Source organism: Corapipo altera, unplaced genomic scaffold (assembly GCF_003945725.1).
Source record: "Corapipo altera isolate COAL_440 unplaced genomic scaffold, ASM394572v1 0, whole genome shotgun sequence".
NCBI lineage: Eukaryota > Metazoa > Chordata > Aves > Passeriformes > Pipridae > Corapipo > Corapipo altera.
In genome coordinates, this window is record NW_020884872.1 from 15,495,223 (window position 1) to 15,515,005 (window position 19,783).

Consider the following 19,783-nt stretch of genomic DNA (forward strand, 5'->3'; position numbering starts at 1 on the left):
AAACTACTTTCCTTTTTTCCCCATTTGTTGTTATCCAGGCTTTGAATGAGAAGTGAATACAACTACACTTTAAAATTCCTAGAATTTTTACTCCAAAAGAACAGAAAGTTTTCTATATTTTAGGAGGGTATTCCACCAATTAGGAGTTACACAGAACTGAGTCATCAAGGAAATTTAAATTGCTTTAATCAAGGCATTCAGATTGACAACTCACTATTTAAAAACACACTGTGATCTTTACTGATGAAAAAATACATGTGCCCAGAACAGCCTATAGCTTTCAGATAAAGTGAAATGATAGGAAAGTTTTTACTAGTTTTGTCAATATTTTACCTACACTGCCAAATGTTTATTTTCCCGGATTCATGGCTTTAAAAAAAGGCTTTAAATTCACCCCAAAAAATTAAGAAAAAGAGGTATATTCAAGATATTTCAGTGTATTAAAATTTTAAATCAACTTTGTTGGTACAAATAATTTTGAAAGCTAGCTAGATGATCCAGACTCATTTTCAACACGGTACATTTAATAATCTACATTAATGATCTTCTGAAACACTGAGTTGTGCTCTGTTTTAGTGGTCTTTCTTTAAATACACTGAGTATCCAGAGATCAGTGATTAACACAGTGCTCTTAGAGCTGCTCACATGTCCTAGAAAAGTTCAAGAATTCCACAAGAATCCCTTTCAGGAGAACGATTAGCCTAAAATTTAGAAATACAATTTTCTTTGCATCAATTATGCTACACAGTAATTTGCAATTTGATGACAAGACCAGACTGTAATCCAATATTCAACCAAGTTCATACTACTACAGATGTAATCCTATAATTAGCCATATGCTGTTTCCTCTCCCATATATTAACTTGCATTAACTATAAATTCCCTAGCTTGCACCACTACTTTCCTAATGATCCAAGACCCCTCATCAGGTCTCTAATTCTCACCTATTTCAATTTCTTCCGCTGCTGCTTCTAAGAAATACTAGTCATGTTCTTAAACTTTAATTTTCAGCATAACATTTTCAATTTTTCGCAAGAAAAAATAATTTGTATGGATAGTTTGGCTTTGGGTGCTCATCACATCCACATTTAAAAATAAGATTTCTCTTACAAGGACATTAAAATGAGATACAGCACTACAAGCTGTTTGCAATTAAGAATCATTAGGGGCAACCACAGAACACACTGCTGAAGGTCTGAATATGATTCCTGTATTATTACAAGTGTAATGATATATAATCCCTTTGCAGATGGAGTGTGCAGCAACTACTAAGGGGCATGTTTATTTACTGGCAATATTCCAAGCAAAGCTGTTATTTGAGGCATAAGCAGTAACCTTTTACTTAGTAAAACCAGTACTTATAGAAAGAATTCATAAAACATATTACGTAAAATACAATCAAAAACTCACACAGTTTCTTTAAGAAACAAAAGTTCAAAAGATGCCTGGTTAATCCAGAGCCATTAGTGTGACAAACTGGAAGAAACTGTCTAACTAAAAGAAATACTGATCTGAGATACTGTGACTGCAACAAATTGCTTATCTTTGACTTAATTTAAATTGAAAACCATCAGTAATACATTTCACATATCCTTTCAAAGCAAGATGAATCACTCTTGTTATTTTTAACTCAGGCTTCTATGCTTCTTTCAGCTACCTGCATTTCTGAAGTACTAGGGTGATCCCATTTTTCTCCCTCCCCCTTGTATTGAAGATCTTCTGCAGCATCAGGTCTCTCTGCATCTCAGTTTTGTGCTGCATGAAATTGCAATATCCAATGTTATAATGGCCAAGCCAGCTTAAGCCATCCTAATTTGTGGTACTGAAAGCAAACACCCTCACACTGTACTGCTATAAATTGAACACATCTGAAAAAAAAAAAATAAAAATCTTAGTATTGCCTTCCACAGCAAGGTAATTACTCTGAAAGCTCTCTCTCATCCTTGCCCTGCACCTTCTATTTCTAAATACTAGCCTTTGAGAACAAAGGATGGAGGGAATGAGAAATTTTAGTACTGAATACCACCTATATCTGAGTAGGGTTCATAAAACAAGTTCAAAGCAGGAGGTAAGGGGATGGAGTATCCTCCAAGAGACCTTTCAAACAGCAGTCTGGATTGTCATAAAAGACTCAAAGGGAAACAACACAACTGCAGACATCAAAGGGGCACTATTCCATTGATATGGCTACAGACTGACCAGTGTGAATAACGAAAACCATTACATTTCATAGAATCCAAGAATACCCTGAGTTGGAAGGGACCCACAAGGATCATCAAAGTCCAGTTCCTGGCCCTGCACAGGATCATCCCCAAGGGTCTCACCATGTGCCTGAGAGTGTTGTCCAAACGCTTCTTGAACTCTGTCAGGCTTGGTGCTGTGACCACTACCCTGGAGAGCCTGTTCAAGTGCCCAAACATTCTCTGGGTGAAGAATCTTTTCCTAATATCTAACCTAAACCTCCCCTGATACAGCTTCATACGATTGCCTCAGGTAATTTAATGCAATGAAAAATGCATTCATGCCCACTTTGTACAACCCAGTCAGGCCCTCTTAAAGAAATCATTGTATATGACTGAATATAATAGCAGTTTCATACAAGATCAAATTAAATAAATCCTTGAAATAGAGCATATTTTAGCAATCTATAGCAGAAGCAATAAATAGAAGACAATATAATGCAGCAAGAGCAACTAAAAAAAGACCTGGAACCACCTTTATCCTTTCATCCTACATAGCCTCACAGGTGTGAACCCTGAATGTTTACTTCTATTAATCCCAGGACTCAGATTTCTAGGAAACTAGGACAACACCAAACAGAGATCTCATTTTTTTTCCCCCTGGGCGGGTAAGTCATTCTATATCTGATAGTTTACTCAAAATTAGTGCTTTAACAGTTTACCAAGAAATATATTATGAAACAACTCTTTAGAAATAATTGCAGAAGGAAAGAGACTTGGGAATAAGATTTTGAGGAAAAGAAATAAAAGACAGCAATCTTTTGATTCAGAGAACACTACAGCCTACCTTGGGGGTGAGAGGGGAGACTGAATAAGTAGTGGTGGTCTTAACCTGTGGGAACTCAGCAACTTAAGTTTCTACGCTCCATTCTGCACAACTATCTGATCTTTGGAGCAGTAACAGTACACATATGAATCTTCTGCTTACTTGAATATAAATCAGGACTACACTGACATCAATGACTTTTAAAACACATTAATATAATGCTAATCTGATTAGCTGTTTCCCCCAGCCACTGGGGACTGAAAGGACTATGGAAGAGGTTGAGATTCAGGTACAGACAAATGTCAGGATGAATGAAAACAGAAAGCTTTAAAAACCGTCAATACCACATTCACATGTACCCTGCATAGCAAGCAGTTATAGACATTCATTGTATGTCACTTATACGAATGTATAGGAAAGCAATAACTGAAGTGGATTAGCAGTAACCAAGCTCGCCTGTCACTGTTGCACTTAAGGGAATGCCATGGAAGCAGAGTATGGAAGCCCATGAAATAAATACTCTACATCTAATATTTCACACCAGAATTCTGTAAGGACAGCTGGACCCCCTCCAGGAGCTCCATGTCCCTCTTGTACTGAGTAGCCCAGAACTGGACATGGCGCTCCAGATGTGGCCTCATTAGGGCTGAGTGGAGGGGCAGGATCACCTCCTTAATGCACCTCACTGGACTTCTTGTCCACAAGGGCACACTGCATGGGCAGCTTTTTGTCCATCAGGACACCATGGTCCTTCAGCATAAAACTGCTTTCCAGCAGGTCAGCCCCCAGCCTGCCCCCCTGCATGGGGGCAGGAATGAGATCAGAAAAAGTCTGTGCATTACTCAGTTTCCAGCTTTACTCTGAAGTGATAAAGCTAAGTGCCAAAAATGCTCCTAAAATCATTCCAATTTTGCTCAAAGGTTCTAATTTTGAAAGTCAATTGCATATGAAGAAACACAAAAATTTAAAATATTATTTCCCTGAATGGAATCACTTGCCATGAAATGCTAAATGCTCTGCATTATCTTCTATTCCTTATCACTGCAGGCTGCTTTCCTTAACTTTTAACAGCACTATTTTCACGCTGACCTTCAGATTTGTCACTAAAATGCTGAATAGCAATATTGTACCTAATATCTATTTCTGTCAAAAGCAGATAGAAACACCTCTCCTTGACTCACAGTATTACAGAAAGATCAGTGAAATACAAACACCAAACCCCAGAAAATTCCAGATCAGTACAGCTAGTATTCCAGTGTTCAAATACCAGGCAGTGCAAGTTCATTCTCTAGCTAAGCAGTCAAAATCTGAAATCAGTTCATACTACCTCCACTATACAAAAGATTGTAGCACTGAGGAGAAAAAACACAGGCAGCAATCTGGTCTCATTGTGAGAACTCAGATTTTTCACTTACTCATCATTTCTCAATCTATCAAACACGAAGTACTGTCAAGTCAGTCAAATCCAAAGAAAAACAAAAAAAAGAGCTGTATCCGTTTCAGTACAAAAGATAATATCATAAGAAAAAATTAAATAGAAACTGCAATGACTATTCTTCAGTCCAAGCACTTCGCTTAACACGTGCCGGGGAGCTAAGGAACCTTGAAAACCAAATACAAAGCAAGAACATCATAAACCACAACACACTGAAGATAAATGCAACTTTTAGAAACAAGTACACTTACCTTTTAATTTTGGCACTGAAAAGAAACTCAACAACTTAAAAAGAAGGGCTAGCAGATTTCAAGTGAGACGATGTTAATAACATCAGCAGATACATGAGTTAGAAAAGGGATTCTAACATCCACCAGGCAAATTCAGAACTGTTTTTTTAAAATATTAGAGATACCCCCAATTTTCTACAAGTATGAAGCTCTCATTCACTCTGTGAAAGTGGCATGACCCAGTCCCAGGTGCCCGTACATAAAATTCACGAGAAACAAACAGGAGGAACTAGGAGTCAGTGCAGCTACAGAAATACGAGTTATCTGAGCTACCTGTCATCCTAGATGATGAAATCATGCAATAGGATTACAGGAAATGTAATGGAATAGCTTGCACAATCAGAGCACTGCCACGAACAGACACAAGATATTTGACGAAGGATGAACTAAGAAGGGAAGGAGATTCTTGCAGAGGAAAGGGAGGCTTGAATGCATGTACTTTTGCTTTGAAATAGGTAAGGAACAAGTACAAAGTTTTTGCATGAGGGTTAGAAGACAGAACAACACACGTGACATTTGGGGGAACATTGCTTCAAAGCACCTGATCAAGAGAGCAAAATAGATAAAGCCTTCTTAAGGGAAGTCTTACAATAGGGTCCAGTTTTCGCAGAGGACTTAAAACACTCCAGCATCTGCAGAAAGGTTAATACAGTATTATGGAGACAATCAGATTTTTGGAATATGGAGAAGGCAATTTCTTGACACAACTGACTAATGAACCAACAGGAATGTGAAGACTAATGGCAACCTAAGAGGCAGCGACAACGTGTAGTCACCCTGACCAGAAGACCTCTGTACATGGAGGAATTAGTGATGCACATCAGAGTTCAGCTGAAGTGGCCCAGGTCTGTGCTGCTCAGCTCCCTGGGCTGCAGGACAAACTCAGCCAGGTGGTTGTAACAGAGGAGCCCGCAGGCAGGTCCCACTCAGCATCTGCAGTTCCACCACCCGCATGGCCTTGCCTTTATCTAGGGATGTAGTGAGAAGTTCTCCTGAGAACAGTCTTTCTGTTTGACAGTAGAAATGATTAGGAGTTTTACTGTAAAAAAAATCCTGTAATTGCTTGAATAATGAAAATGGGGTAACTGTTGTACAGGGATGACTTTGTCAAAGTGCAGTAATGGCCCTGAGAAAATTTTCTCCAGTTGGCTAACATTGGTAAGTGGGGAACTCCTCACTGAGCTCAAACACAAACAAATAGTGCAAAGAGTGCAGAAGTGAGCTACCTGTAGGAACAAAAAACCACTGGTTCCAAAGGAAAAAGTAATAAAACTGTGCCCCTGATGGTCAGTAGGGGATCTAGTAATGAAAGAGATGGAAAAAGCTGAGATACTTAAATGAAACCTAATGATTCTGCTACATATGCATATTCATTATATTTTCTAATGAGGAAACTATAACTTTCTTTAAAAGGTTAGCAAATATTTCTTTCAGCTATTCTGAGGCACATACACAACTTATCAGAACATAAGGCAGGAGTATTACAAAAGGCTCAAACAAGACAAAATTAAATATTAGGTTAAGAAGAAATTGCCTGTAAGTATTAAACTTATTCAAAAGGTTATTCTTCATTACTCTTCAATGCACGAAAGAGCCAAATAATTTTGTAAACTAATAATTTTATTTCTTTTTGTTTGTTTTTCATACGGGAATTCAGTGGTGTTTATCTTAGAGAAAAAGGACAAAAAATGTCTCATATTATTAAAAACAACCAAAACCAGATTCACTTCTAAAATACAAGAGCAGAAAAAATATCTCATTGGGCAGGAGATGCTTTACATATAAGAACAACTGGCATCCAATTTCCAAATCATTAAACTGTATCCCCTCAGGCTTGAGGCCTCTGAGAACACACAGCACACTGTAAGAGAAAGAGAAGCCCAGGAGATGTCATAAATTTCTGCTGTGCTTTTAGAGAAACTGCATCACCACATGCCTTTCTGCACACCTAGCTAACCTAAAAATACACCATAAATTTATACATACAGATACGTCTGTACAGGCATAGAATCATAGATTATCCTGAGTTGGAAGGAACTCAGAAGGATCATCAAAGTTCAACTCCTGGGCCTGCACAGGAGAGCAGAAGAACCTCACCATGTGCCTGGGAGCATTGTCCAAACGCTTCTTATGGTTTGACTGCCTGCTATTATGAATCCTTCTTCCTCTCCAGCCTGGCCCTGTGGTAAGTTCTGCCTCATTCTAACAAATGACCCCTGTTTCAGTGTCATCGTCTTGCCTACCTAGAGACAGTCTCCACTTACCTTAGTCATCTAAGTATATATTCACCTCACTTCTACAAACTCCAGCTTGCTTCTACAATTGTCAATGTTCCTCCTATATACACAGTTTATTATCTGACAGTTTAACAATACATTCCCTTTTCACACTGGTTTTCACCTTAATTTTTTCCTTTAGGCTTCTTTCTCCATGTGCCCATCTTTGGACACAGGGTTTTACCACAGCACCTGACTATAATTTTATTGATTTTAAATCACAATATTATCATGTTGGTTTTGTACCTGATGTAAGAGCCCTCCTGATAGTTGTGCCTAAATCCCTATTAGCAAAGGTTAACTCTGCATGAAGCAACAAGCCCCCTTTTCAAAGTAAAGACGACAGTGGTTTTATTTAAAGGGCAAATATTTGACAAGTCTTAAACATTAGCTAAGATTCTTTTCCTCGGGTGTGATCTCTGACACTGCTGAACTGTCCCAGTGGCTTTTCTTTTCAGAAAACATAGCCAAGATCCAATAAGCCAAGGCAGGTAATTTCAACAGTTAGTGACTAACAAATGTATTTCCAGTATTTTCAAACACAGTGTACTTCACTATATATCTTTAGGGAAAGTCCTCTGATTAAATGAAAAAAAAGGAAAAGCTTTTCAGAACACCAGATCTGCTTTATTTCAACATTATTTGTATTAGCTTCACATCAGAAAAAACCCTCAGATAAACAAGTAATCTTTATGCACAACCCACAGTTATCAATAAAGGATTTGTGATAAAAACATGCTGTATAATAATGTAAACACAGTCACTCTAGAGGAGCTACTTTTGCTTTTCTGATAATGTTCCCTCAGCAAAGGAAAAACACATATAAAAATGACAAGGTATTTGTTCCTTACACCATTCTCTCCAATTTAAATGCATATACACATGCCAGTGAAATGCACTGAGGCAAAAAGCTACATATTTACTAAAGCACTAGTGGATTATATGTTGGAAAATTGTTGCAATTAGGAGCTGGCTCCTCATTTCACACAACATTTACCCTCTCACCAATACGATGGAGATATATTAACTTACAAAAGCTGAGAATTTGATCCTGGCATATTACCAATATTTATAAAGATGAATATAAACATTTCTACATTCCAAAGTAGGCCGACCAGCAGCCAAACAGTAAAAGAATCCCAACAAAACAAACCCAACCAAAAAACCCCACAACAACAACTACAACAACATAAACCCAACCCAAAACAAACCACACATCTTTGCATTTCCAGGTCATTCTGTTAAAACTGCATGAAAGTGAATTAAGTCTTTGGTTTCCTACAGGAGTAGGAAATGTTAACATTTAACTTTAAGACAGTTATTTTTTTTTAGTAAAATAGATTGCTCCTAAAGTCATCTGCCCTTGAAGGCTGGGTGCAGCTTGTTTTAGGTAAGTGAGACTCATAAATCAGCAAGATGAAAACATCAACATACCTCACCTTTTCTTCAGATCTCCAAATACTGGAAACCCTAGGTCTTAGTAAACTGACTTTCTAGAATTTTTAAGAAATACCACTTTGTTTTACATCTTCAATACAGTTATTTCGATCAAGATAAAGCTACAGAAAAAATGGTGCAACTACCTAAAAATTTAGATCCTCACAAGCAAATCATCATCCTTACACAGGCTGTAGGAAGTACTTCCCTCTGCTAAAGGAAAGTCTTCCTTTCTAGTTATCTGGTACCCTGGAAGGTATTTTCATAGGAAACTGGAGAACAGATTACCCTGCCATTATACTACACTCTTAGAGTACTGAACGGTTTTTGTAAAGCTTAAATTTCACTCAGTAATGCAGGAAATCCTAGAAACTTCTTGAGCCTCAGTGAGGTTACCTTCCATAAAAAGTAGAGCCTCCTAGGATAAACTGTATTGTCGCTACCCAAACGCTCTCAAACTACTCACCCTGAACTATTATACCATAACAATCTAAAAACATTCAACTTAGCAAAGTCATTCTATTGACTGTTATGGACTGCCAAGCACAACAAGGCTTCAGCTTGAGATAGGATCTTTCCATGTTCTAGTATTTTTTTCCTTGTTTTAATTTTAAGTCAGTATAACAGTCTAAGACACTCCAGATATAACCACACATTGTGTGTAAAAGCTCTTCTGCCTACATGCTAAAAGCCACCACAGGAACACAAGCCCTCTGCACAGTGCTAACTTTTTCTAGAAAAAGGTATGAACCACATAAAGAAATGTTAATATATTCTTACATCACTACAAATGACTAATTCTATGATTCTGAAAAGTTCTGCTTCAGAGAAATTACTCTGTTATATGACCACACTGCTGCTGCAAAGACAGCAAAAGTAGTTTGTGTCAGTTCCCTCTTGATGAGTAGCAAGTTCAGATACATCCAGCTTACAGAGTAGTTAAAATAATGTAGACAGGTTGCCAGACTTCATTTTTGTCTCAAACAGCATTTTTTCTTTCCTTTTTAACTTCTTCCTCTTCCAAATTAAATTTAATAACCAAAAAAGTGACTACTTTCTTGTTTGATTGTCCTACAGCTGTAGAAATTCCACATGAATCCCATTTCCTCTCCCCTGCCCCTTCCAAGAGAGGTAAGTGCTTATCCAGCAGTATTTGGCAAATAATTTGGCATTCTAATTGAGACTGCTTAAGCATAAATTTTGTTCCAAACCAACTTTTTGTTTGCCTTTTTCTAAAAAAAAACTCTCTTAGTTGAGATTAATTAAACATTATTAATATTTCAGACAAATATTAAACATAAAAAAATTGAGCTTTGGTACTAGATATAGCCATTTCCTCTGACACTTGCAATTAAAAAGCTGAGTAACTAACTGCAAGAAAAAGCCCACCCCAGATGCTACATCTCATATATAATAACATCTCAGTTCTCATCAAAAGTCACTGTTTCACCCAAACACCAACATTTATCTCTGATCTCAAAGCAATTTACTTACCTTGTGTCTGCATTTAAGTACAACGCCATAGGCTCCTGAAACAAAGAAGACAAGATATAAACCATCTTAAAGCAGAAAAAAATTAAAAGCGGCAAGATAAAACAGTGTTCAGTCACCTCCTGCATACAGAAATAATATTGTTCCCAGCACTGTTATCCAGAACTTGTATATGTGGGTACTAAACCTCTGCATACTGTAAAAATTTTATAAAAATTGCTTGAAAGTCAATGGATTTTAAAACACTGAAATTATTTAAAAAAAATATACTTGTAGATAAGTTTGATAACTTGCATCTCCCTGGTGCTATTAATGAGAAATTAATATACTAAACTTTTAAGGAAAAAAACCCTACTCTAAAACCCTCAAACCCTACAAAACGGTCCCATTTCTCTTCCATTCCTTTCAGCTTCCAATCCATCTGAGAAGAAAATTAAAAGAAGTCATAGAGAGTAAACTGATGTTTTTATTATCTGCATACAAGCAATATTTTGTAATTGATAACATAAAGAGGACTAAGTAAAATCTATACAAAATTCTAATTAATTTTTTATTAAGGTATTACTTACCTTCACCTACAACCCCAAGGATCTCAAATTTATTCATCACATTACCAATGTTAGGAATCTTCATCAAGACAAATTCCTCTTACGGTGAGAGCCACAAAACATGGCACAAAGGGGAGCGGCTGAAGACTTTGCAAAAGGCAATTGTGAAAAGGCTCTTGGAAAAAAATTCCACCTCGATCAACCAGAGTTCTCACACTTTTTCTTAATTTGTAGGCAGTCAGTTGCTTTCTGGGGAAAAAAAAGAGAAAATCATGTAGTTAGTACTTCATTTCTGTAAGAGAAAGCAGTGGTATATAGACATCACACCAATATAGTCTAACAGTTGTAACAGACAATTAATTTACTTCTACATTTTATGATCAGGAGAGCTTACCAGCATGTACAATGGACAGAACCCACTGAGAACATACATCTGACACAATAGCTGGACTTGTAATCCCATATGCAGGATGTCTATTACAGTAATAACTAATTTGCATAAAGTGATTTTCTACAGAACAGAAGCAAACAAAAATGTTGACAGGAACTACCTCGGTGAGCAAAAATACACTTCTAATTACTTATAGTGTATGTTGACAGGTAGGGAAAAAAACAGGTTTTGTTTAGTTAATTTATTTGTCCACTGTAATGATAAAAAGGATGAGGTAGAAAGAGTACTATACATAAGAAAATATTATTCTACTACTATTTTCTGTGATTGTTTAAAAAAAAAAAGGAAATTATTTGCTAGACTAACAAGTAGATTTAAAAATTATTTCTAATATCAGCTTATTTAATGGAAATGTGACAAAAAAAAAAATGTTTTCAAAGGGTTTTTCCCATGTTTCCCAAACGTTGAAGTAATTTTTCAGATCAGGCAACTATGCACAGGGAAAAGAACAAAGTTTTTGGCCCGTTTCAGGCTCATCACTTCTATCATAGAAATCTGATTAAAAAAAAAAAACAAAAAAAAAAACAAGCCAAAGTTTGGTTTTGCTAATTCTGTAGAAGGCTGTATTTGTTTCCCTAATATTAAAGGCATATATTCAAATTCAAAAACAGGGGGAAAACCCCCTAAAACAACTTCACCATGACTTGGAAATTTATCATTTTCACAATTCAATGATCCAAGAACAGAACTACTCATGAAGAACAAGATGGCATCATAGAAATGAATACATTTAATTAACTTATGTGTAATGGGTGAGTGTGACCCAATAATACTGGGTTCAGCTCACACAAATGGGATTTCACTATAAGCCAGAGGTGCTGGCTTTAAATCCTGGGTTGACTAAGTCACACATAACAAAAGGACGACTCAGGGGTGGAGGGAAATTACAATGACACTTGCTTCAGCAAGACACAGGCAGATAATATGAGGGGGTTTGTTATTTTAGAAGCAACTCCAGAGTGAATTAACCACAGTATTTTGAGAATAAAGCAGTGACTTCTAAATTGAAGGGTTGGTTAGGGTTTTTTTGTTTGCTTTTGTTTTAAAAAAAGTTGTCCACTCCTTAATGGGTTATTTCAGTGGTTTAATTTACTGTTTTAATTAATCAGTTTTTTCTTCACTTGTGAATTGTACGAAATACTCTTTCCTTTCCCTTCCATATACTCTCCTCTTATCTTATTTGGCATCTCCTTCTCACAAAATCCTTTGCGCTGTTTGTCCAGACTTTCTGGTTAATGAACTAAAAAAAAATGAGGGCCTGGAAAAGCAGGAGCATCTGCTCAGTTGTACCCACCAACATGAGAACAGAGTCTTCACTGAGCTGCTTCAGCTTTTGACTGAAACAGGCTGGTGCCAGGCACAAGGCACAGCTGACTGTCCCCTTGCTTCAGCTGAGTGACAGAAATACTGCCACAGAGACCTTGAAACAACCATTAATGCCACAATGTAAGCAAGATGCAAGAAAACTGGTCAGCCAGGTTCAGAACAGCAAAATTACTTGCCAGAAAGAAAGTAACAGTCAGAGAACGTACACTCTGTTTTCTATTAGCACTACGCAGTAACATCAGCAAACTTGCTGCTTCAGTTTCCAACATTATTCGTTGACAAGTCCTTCCGGAATTTAGTTTGTGATAACATTCCTTATCTGCTAATGTTATTACTGCACATTGTCTTTCTGCATTACAGTGTACACAATACTTCTTGGATCTATGATGAAACAGTGAAGCAACTTATGAGATAAATGTATCAAAAACTCAAGAAGAAATTTAGATGCAGTTTGCCCTGTCCCTTATTCATAATTTCTAAATTTCTCATAAACTACTTAAAGCTATAAAGGCCTACAGGCTTGTGATCCACTATTTTTTGTTTTATTTATTTTTAGGAGTTCTGCAAGTGAACTCAATATGAATCCTAGCTTTTTATTGAGAATAAAGGTTACCCTTGCAAGCAGATAACCTTCCTTTCTGAACTCCCCAACCAGGGAGGTTGTGGGTGGCCCAACCCTGGCAGTGTTGAAGGCCAGGTTGGATGGGGCTTTAAGCAACTTGGTCTACTGGTAGGTCTCCCCTGCCCATGGCAAGGGAAGTTGGGACTAGATGATCTTTAAGGTCCCTTCCAACCCTTAACATTCTATGAGTCTATGAAACTCAGTACTATACATCTTCCTCTCCCCACTGATGGTGTAGTCTTCCCTTCTCACTTCACTAGAAGTAAGAGCCACAGAAAGCTGATCCCCTTGTTACACTGCTGCTCCTGGATGCATGGCACTTACAGCAGCATTCACATGTAATTCCTTAAAGGTAAAGGCCTGTCAACTCATTTATTGATGTTCACTCACCACTTTGGAAGGGATACACTTCCAAAGAAACACGCAAACCAGCTCCTCTAATTCTCCCCAAAGTGCACCATGACTGACAGCACAGGTAATACAGATGCACGTACAGGGGGGTCCCGAAAGGAAACTGCACTTGAGTGACCCATCTCTTCTGCACTAGCTCCAGTCATCTTTGTGCCCAATTCTGCTGAGAGCACTTTATGAGAACTTCATCTTGCAATGAAAAGGAAAGCTAATGAAAGATGACAAGTGGAATGCAGCAGTAGTATGGATTCATACCTAAACACTTTTTGCCCTAGCTTTTTTGCCTCAAGCAGGGCCATAATTCAAACATCAGTGAACTCAGATTAGCCAGACCCATCTAATCCCTAGACAGAATTTATTTGGTTGTTTGAGATCTTTGCCATCAAAAGCTCCTGAAAGACTAAAACCAGACTGCTAAAAATATGTGTTCAGTGACAGCACCCACAGAACTTTCTGGGATTTTTCTGCTTTTTGAAAGCCTTTTTAAGATTGTTTTTAAAATCAATTAAAATTTTTGCAGGGAATCTGGTAACATGAGCTCAAAACTCCACGAATGACACAGTCTTATGAATGGCAGAGTGTGTAACTGTAATACAAAAATAAAGAAAAAAAAATCAGGAAGTTTTAAACAAAAAAGTAATTTTGAGAACATTATCCATAGCAAGAATTACATTATTCTGTAACTTAGTAAATACAGGCTGGATTCTTTCAAACTGAACACTGAAATCAGCAAGGAAAATCTTATTAATAGCAACCACAATTTCATTTTTTGCACCGAATGCCACACTGGTCTGTTTTCATAAGCTGCCTGCTGGCTAGAATGATAACCCTTGCAGAAGAGGAAATAAGGCCATCATTTACCTCTCAAAGATTCTCAGTAGGGAAATAGCACTCATTCTCCTAATACCCCTTTCTAAGGCAGCCAGATTCACAGCACATCAACTTACAAATTAAACCAACAGATCACTGAGATGGTCTCAATGTTACCAGGATGTTCTATAAAATGCAGAGCCAAATAAAATGTCATGAAACGAATAAAAACAAATTAGTTTTACTTAATCCAGAAGTGTTACAGTGTGAGATTTTTAAACAAATGTAGCTGTTTTGTGATAGCACATAAGGCTTATATGTAAAAACCAGAAAATGTACAAACATTTTTGGAATGAGCATACAGAATAATACAGCATTATGGTAGCTGATCATTTGCATTTAAATTAAAGCAATGAGGAAAAACCCTAGCTTTTTCTCAATTCCTTTTCCCTTCATGACCATTAAGAATTCTAGCACATCCCCCAAAAGCACCAAACTTAACCACTCAGTCCAAAGCCTCAATCCTAAGTAAAAATGCTGTTAATTATTTCATAATCATCAATAGCTGTGTGGAGGGGGGAAGCACCTTTCATAGTGTTAGATTTTAACAGAGACATTTAGTGAGAGTTATAAAATACTTGAGATAGACCTTTTTCTTCACAAAATCTGTAGAAATATAACTGTTCTAAAAATACAGTTAGATTTGTATATCAGCATCTTGCACATCAAGTATACAGTTCATTTAATTTATCAAGACAGAGAGAGTGCAATTTGCACCCTGCTGAAGTCAGTTGCAAACTTCTAATTGACTTCAAAGTCATCCATGGGTTTTTAAACAAGCTTCTTGCCAGCAGACAATACACCCCTCTTGCTCCCCTAAACCAAGAAGTAAACTTAATCTTTGTATTTATTTATTTATTTATTGTTTACTCACTGAGAAGATACAACTAAGAATTTCTAGAGGCTTGTTACATTTTCCTCCGTTCACTAACAAAACAGCGGGTTTGAAAACAAATGTGAAGAACTTACACATTATAAGTACTTGTCTTTGATGGCTATCTCCAAAATCCACACCCTGGCATGTCTTCTGTCTACAAGGTACACAGATGAAAGGCAGCACTAACCACCTCTGATAGCCTTGATGCATCACTCAACACCTTTTCTTCTCTTCCCCTGTATATATGTAGTTCTATTTATGGAGATTTCCCAGGAAAACCCGAGTTAGAGTTACAAGCACCTGTTTCAGTGTTATAGCAGAATATACAAGTGACAGGTTAAAGAAAATAGCTGGCAAAAATTTTTCTAGATTTACCAATCCATAAGAATGTGCCAGGATTATTACGAGGAATTACTGATTGGGAAAAACAAATTCAGCATATGAAAAGTTGTAGTGAGTATGTTAACAGTAATATTCTGACTTTAAGAATGGACAGAAAAATAATACGATCATACTGCTAGCAAAGTTTTCCCAGTTTCACTCCTCAACTTGGAAAAAAGCTATCACTTCATTTTTCCATTTTATGGCGGGACAGTAGACCTTTTAATGGGACAAGATTCTGGAGGAATAAAGATTTCATAATATGAAGAAATTCACAGAGTGGAAGTTGAAAAAAGAAAAAACTGAAGAGATAAAAAGCAACAAGAACTTGTAATTATAGCAAGCCATTTTTCATACTCTAAGCTTCAATCTATCCTCCTCTGCTCATAAAAAAAATTAGGAATGAAAAGAATAGTTGATGAAAATAAATACAAAATTTAGGAAACTGCCAAACTTGAACAAATTATGTAAAAGCAAAACACCAAGGTTGCTTGCAAAAGCTCACAGGTTTTAAAATTCAGCTCCAGGAAGCTTTTATTGACATTGCTAATGTGTCATCATTGGAACCTGTCTCCACCATTGTTGGTTTTTGGAGGACTTGGTTGGGGTTTTTTTTAATAGCTATTGATATACTGAAACCTGCAAATGCATCTGAATAAGTTATACATCAAGGGAAGTCACTGTCACACAACTGGCCTAAAAGACAGCAGGTCTCCACGGCAGCAGGGCCAGGGGTCCATGGGGGAAGAACCTGAACAAAGTTTCCGTCCTGCTGCAAGCACACAACTAGAGAAAGGGATGAATCAGTTTCCAACCATTAAAGATCCCTGTTTAGTTAAATTCCTAAAGGAAAACTGAACTTGAAGCCCAGGGCAGCAGTACTGATTTGGTTTGGTTTATCTTGTTCAATGAGCGCTCTTCCTTTTGTATTCAACTACAGCTTCAAAAATAAATTCAGCTCATCCTGGAGATGTGAAATAAATTCACTTCTTGAAGTCAAAACGCAGGATTCATGATCTTCCCTAACAGCTGTGGCCAACTCAAAAAGAGTGGGTGCTTAGCAGGATGCTTCTAAGACCATACTGACAAATAAGCAGTCTGATTATGAAAGCGTTGAGCACAAAAGCAGCTCCCATGAGTCATAACAGAAGGACAGGAAAGACAATTTTGCTTCCATTTTAGTCTTGCTTTCCAATAAGAACCTTAACAAGTAAGTCTATTGTGGGTGTTACAGCTTCTTACGCAGTTTAGGTTGGTCTTTGCGCACGCGGGGCGGGCTCCACTCTACCTGTGGCAGCTCTAAAGAAAAAATATCAATGTTCAGAGGAGAACACTCTCAACAGCAAGCTGCGAAATCCAAAGCCTCGTGCAGTTTCTTCTGGCACAAGGAGCCTGACACGCTTTCACTTCTATCAAACACAAGTGCCCAACATCTGTAGTTGAAGTAAAATCACACTTTGGTTTAACTGATACACTCTTAGGCAAAGAGGGGTAAGGAAAAAAGATTTTTTCTTTAGAGAAAAGAAAGTCTTATTTCATAACAGAATAGCTTACTGTGGAAGAAGCCACAGATAAATTCTTTATCTGACACAGTATTTGTAATGGTTTCCTTAGAACTTAGTTCTTGATTTTAATCTTTCCTTCTCCCTTCTCAGAACACCAGTCTCCAGTAATATCCTATATTCATTTATCATGTTGTTTACTATTTAGTCCCATATTATCTTTGACAATCTACCAGGGACTTTAAATTCTCAATATAATACTACAAAATAATATTAGAGACATAGCTTTTTCAATCTTTCTAAGTACCAAAAAAAAGGTGCTATTTAAAATCACACATCAGGACTCACTTTGTGGCTCAATTCCCACATTTTGTGTTTGAAGAGTCATAAGGGGGGGGGGGGGGGAAAGAGGATGACTGTTGAGCATAAAAGTTTCCTCCCTTACTGAAAAAAAAAAGGCATATTCAAAATCTTGAGCAGAAGGCAGAGGATCTTCCTGTCCAAGAAAAGTACAGTATATTCTCTTTGAGGGAACATGTTAGAAGCAGCCAGTCAGCTGAAGGTCTGCTCTGAAGTTTGAGCTCAGCACGGTATTTATGAAAAGAATGGGCCTCTCGAGCTCTTCCATCACTCTCTCCAGTCCCTGGCAGTCTGCTGGCACTGTGAGGTTCCTCTCCACAATGGCAAAGCACTGCAATGCTACACTGCCATGCTGGCAACACACAAAACAACAGATGCAGAAGACCTGGCCACTTCAAAAAAAGTCCTCTCACGCATTCCTAACTGGATCAGCCACCGTGATCTTTCATACGTGCATGCACAAAGCATACTGGTGATTGAAATTTTTATAATCTGACGAAGTTTCCCCCTCCTTTCAACCCAGTTTTGTCTTCATTGTTCTAGAAATAACTCCCATCCAAATTCTAAAAGTCAGATGTTCCTCTCTGCACTGGCTTTGGTTGAGATGGATTTTTCTCGTAAGAGTACAGAAAAGTATAGGTGAATAAAAAGTATTTATAAATAGCAAATGAATCCTGAAACTAAATTCTGTGGTCATTCTAATGCAGATCAAAACAACTGCAATGACTACTCTTCTTGTAATCTGCAAGCATATCATTAAACACAGATTACTGGCTCACCATCTGACGTCAAAAGAAGAAAAACCCCAAGAAATCCCCTTTTCCTTTAAAAGGGCATACCAAAAATATGGAAAAAACAGAAATCTGAAAGGGGATCCCCCCAAAATTTAGTACTAAATTAATAAGAAAATACAGTACATGTAAATGAACAGAACGATATTGCAATTACATGATAAAAATGCTTATAATTTCTTCTTGATGTGTTTCCCAGGCAAATAATCAGAAATATTTTATTTAAATAATACTGATCCATCTTTTACAAATTTAACCTGGACAAAAATACCATCAAAAGTTTTCAATAAAGGACAAAAAGAAGCCACTCAATGACTAACAGTCTGATTCCCAATTTAACCAGGTATGATTAATACTAGAATATATGAATGTGCTTACTGTACACTTGATAGTTGGGGTTTTTTTGTGATGTCTATTATCAGACTGACTGAACACTAAGGATTTTTCAATTCAAGGTGAGTTTTGCTATGCTTTCCAGTTGAAAAAAACCTGAAAAAAACCTATGAAAAAACATAGGTGAATAAATTAATTAAGTGAAATGCAAGTCAAGAAGACTAATCTTTAAAGTGGCTCAGACTGCATTGAGTTTATGACCATTACAATAAGCTGAAAAGATTCACATTCCAGATAAAGAAGAGAAAAACAAAAAACTCCAACAACTCCTCTCAATTAACATTATTTGTTAATTGTTAACTGTTATAACAACTTATTAATAAAATCTTCCTTGAGGTACGGGATGAAAGCTTTGAGTGTGCTGGAATGCAGTGCCACAGAAGCAGAAGCAGCAATGTATCAGGTACCAAGGACAATTTGAGGGAGGACTCTGAACATTACTCTGTAAACTCTGAAATAAACTCTGTGTTCAGTGCAAATCCACTGGAGAGAAAGCAGAGCAACAGAGCATTGACTTGTGCTGCTATGACAGATGCTCTTGTGCTGAGCCACCTAGAACACCTTCAGGTAGGGGAACTTCAGTCTGCTGATGAATTACTGCAAATGTATTTGGAAGATGTATTAAGGTGACCAAGTCAACTTGCAAATGTAAACAACTTCCCAGTAGAGAAAAAAATGCAGAAACAAAAGCACAAATTTAATTTAGTGATTTCATCCAAAAGCAGCAAAAAAATACACTTAAAAATGCAATCAGGCAAAAGTAATGAAAACCAGAATATTACCTTCTGCACAAGATTATATGCTTATCTCCACCACTGGTAACTGCATCCATGCATGGACACTGATGAATGAAGAGTTCATCGTTTACAAGAAAAAACACGCTGGGAGCAGTATTTATTCATATTCATTCATGAACCAATTGTTCTACCTAAACATAAAATTTAAGTTCTATTGAAATTAAAATGAAACTGGGTGGTCGTGGGAAAAACAGATTGCTGTGATTTTCAACTGCTTTTGAATATTTGTACTCAAAAATCTCTTTAATGATTAAAAGACACACTTCCATCTCACACAGCTGGAAAAATCCTACTACAGTGAGGATAGTCTAGGGCTTGGCAGCTTAAAATTTCTAAAATCTAGTGGCTGTGGATTTAAAACAACTAGAGCATTAGCTAAAGCAGAACCTCTTTCTCATAAAAAAAAACCAAACAAAAAGTGAGCCACCCTTGAGCTTCAATATTCAAAACTGCAAGTGAACTTCAGGTTGGAAGATACACAGAAATATTAGTATGAAAGAAGGCAGGGGACAGTTCTGA

The 19,783-nt window shown here is 37.1% G+C and overlaps 1 protein-coding gene across 2 annotated transcripts in view; it reads right to left on the reverse strand.

Annotated features, from left to right (window-relative positions):
* CDKL5 (cyclin dependent kinase like 5) overlaps nucleotides 1-19,783 on the reverse strand; it is a 131,450-nt gene that overhangs the window by 71,899 nt on the left and 39,768 nt on the right. For both annotated transcript variants that reach the window (XM_027638015.1, XM_027638005.1), the window contains exons 2-3: nucleotides 10,505-10,732; nucleotides 9,939-9,973 (exon numbers count right to left, since the gene is read on the reverse strand). In XM_027638015.1, coding sequence (XP_027493816.1) covers nucleotides 9,939-9,973; nucleotides 10,505-10,568 — 99 coding nt within the window. In that variant the 5' untranslated portion in view covers nucleotides 10,569-10,732. The remainder of the gene's footprint in view (nucleotides 1-9,938; nucleotides 9,974-10,504; nucleotides 10,733-19,783) is intronic.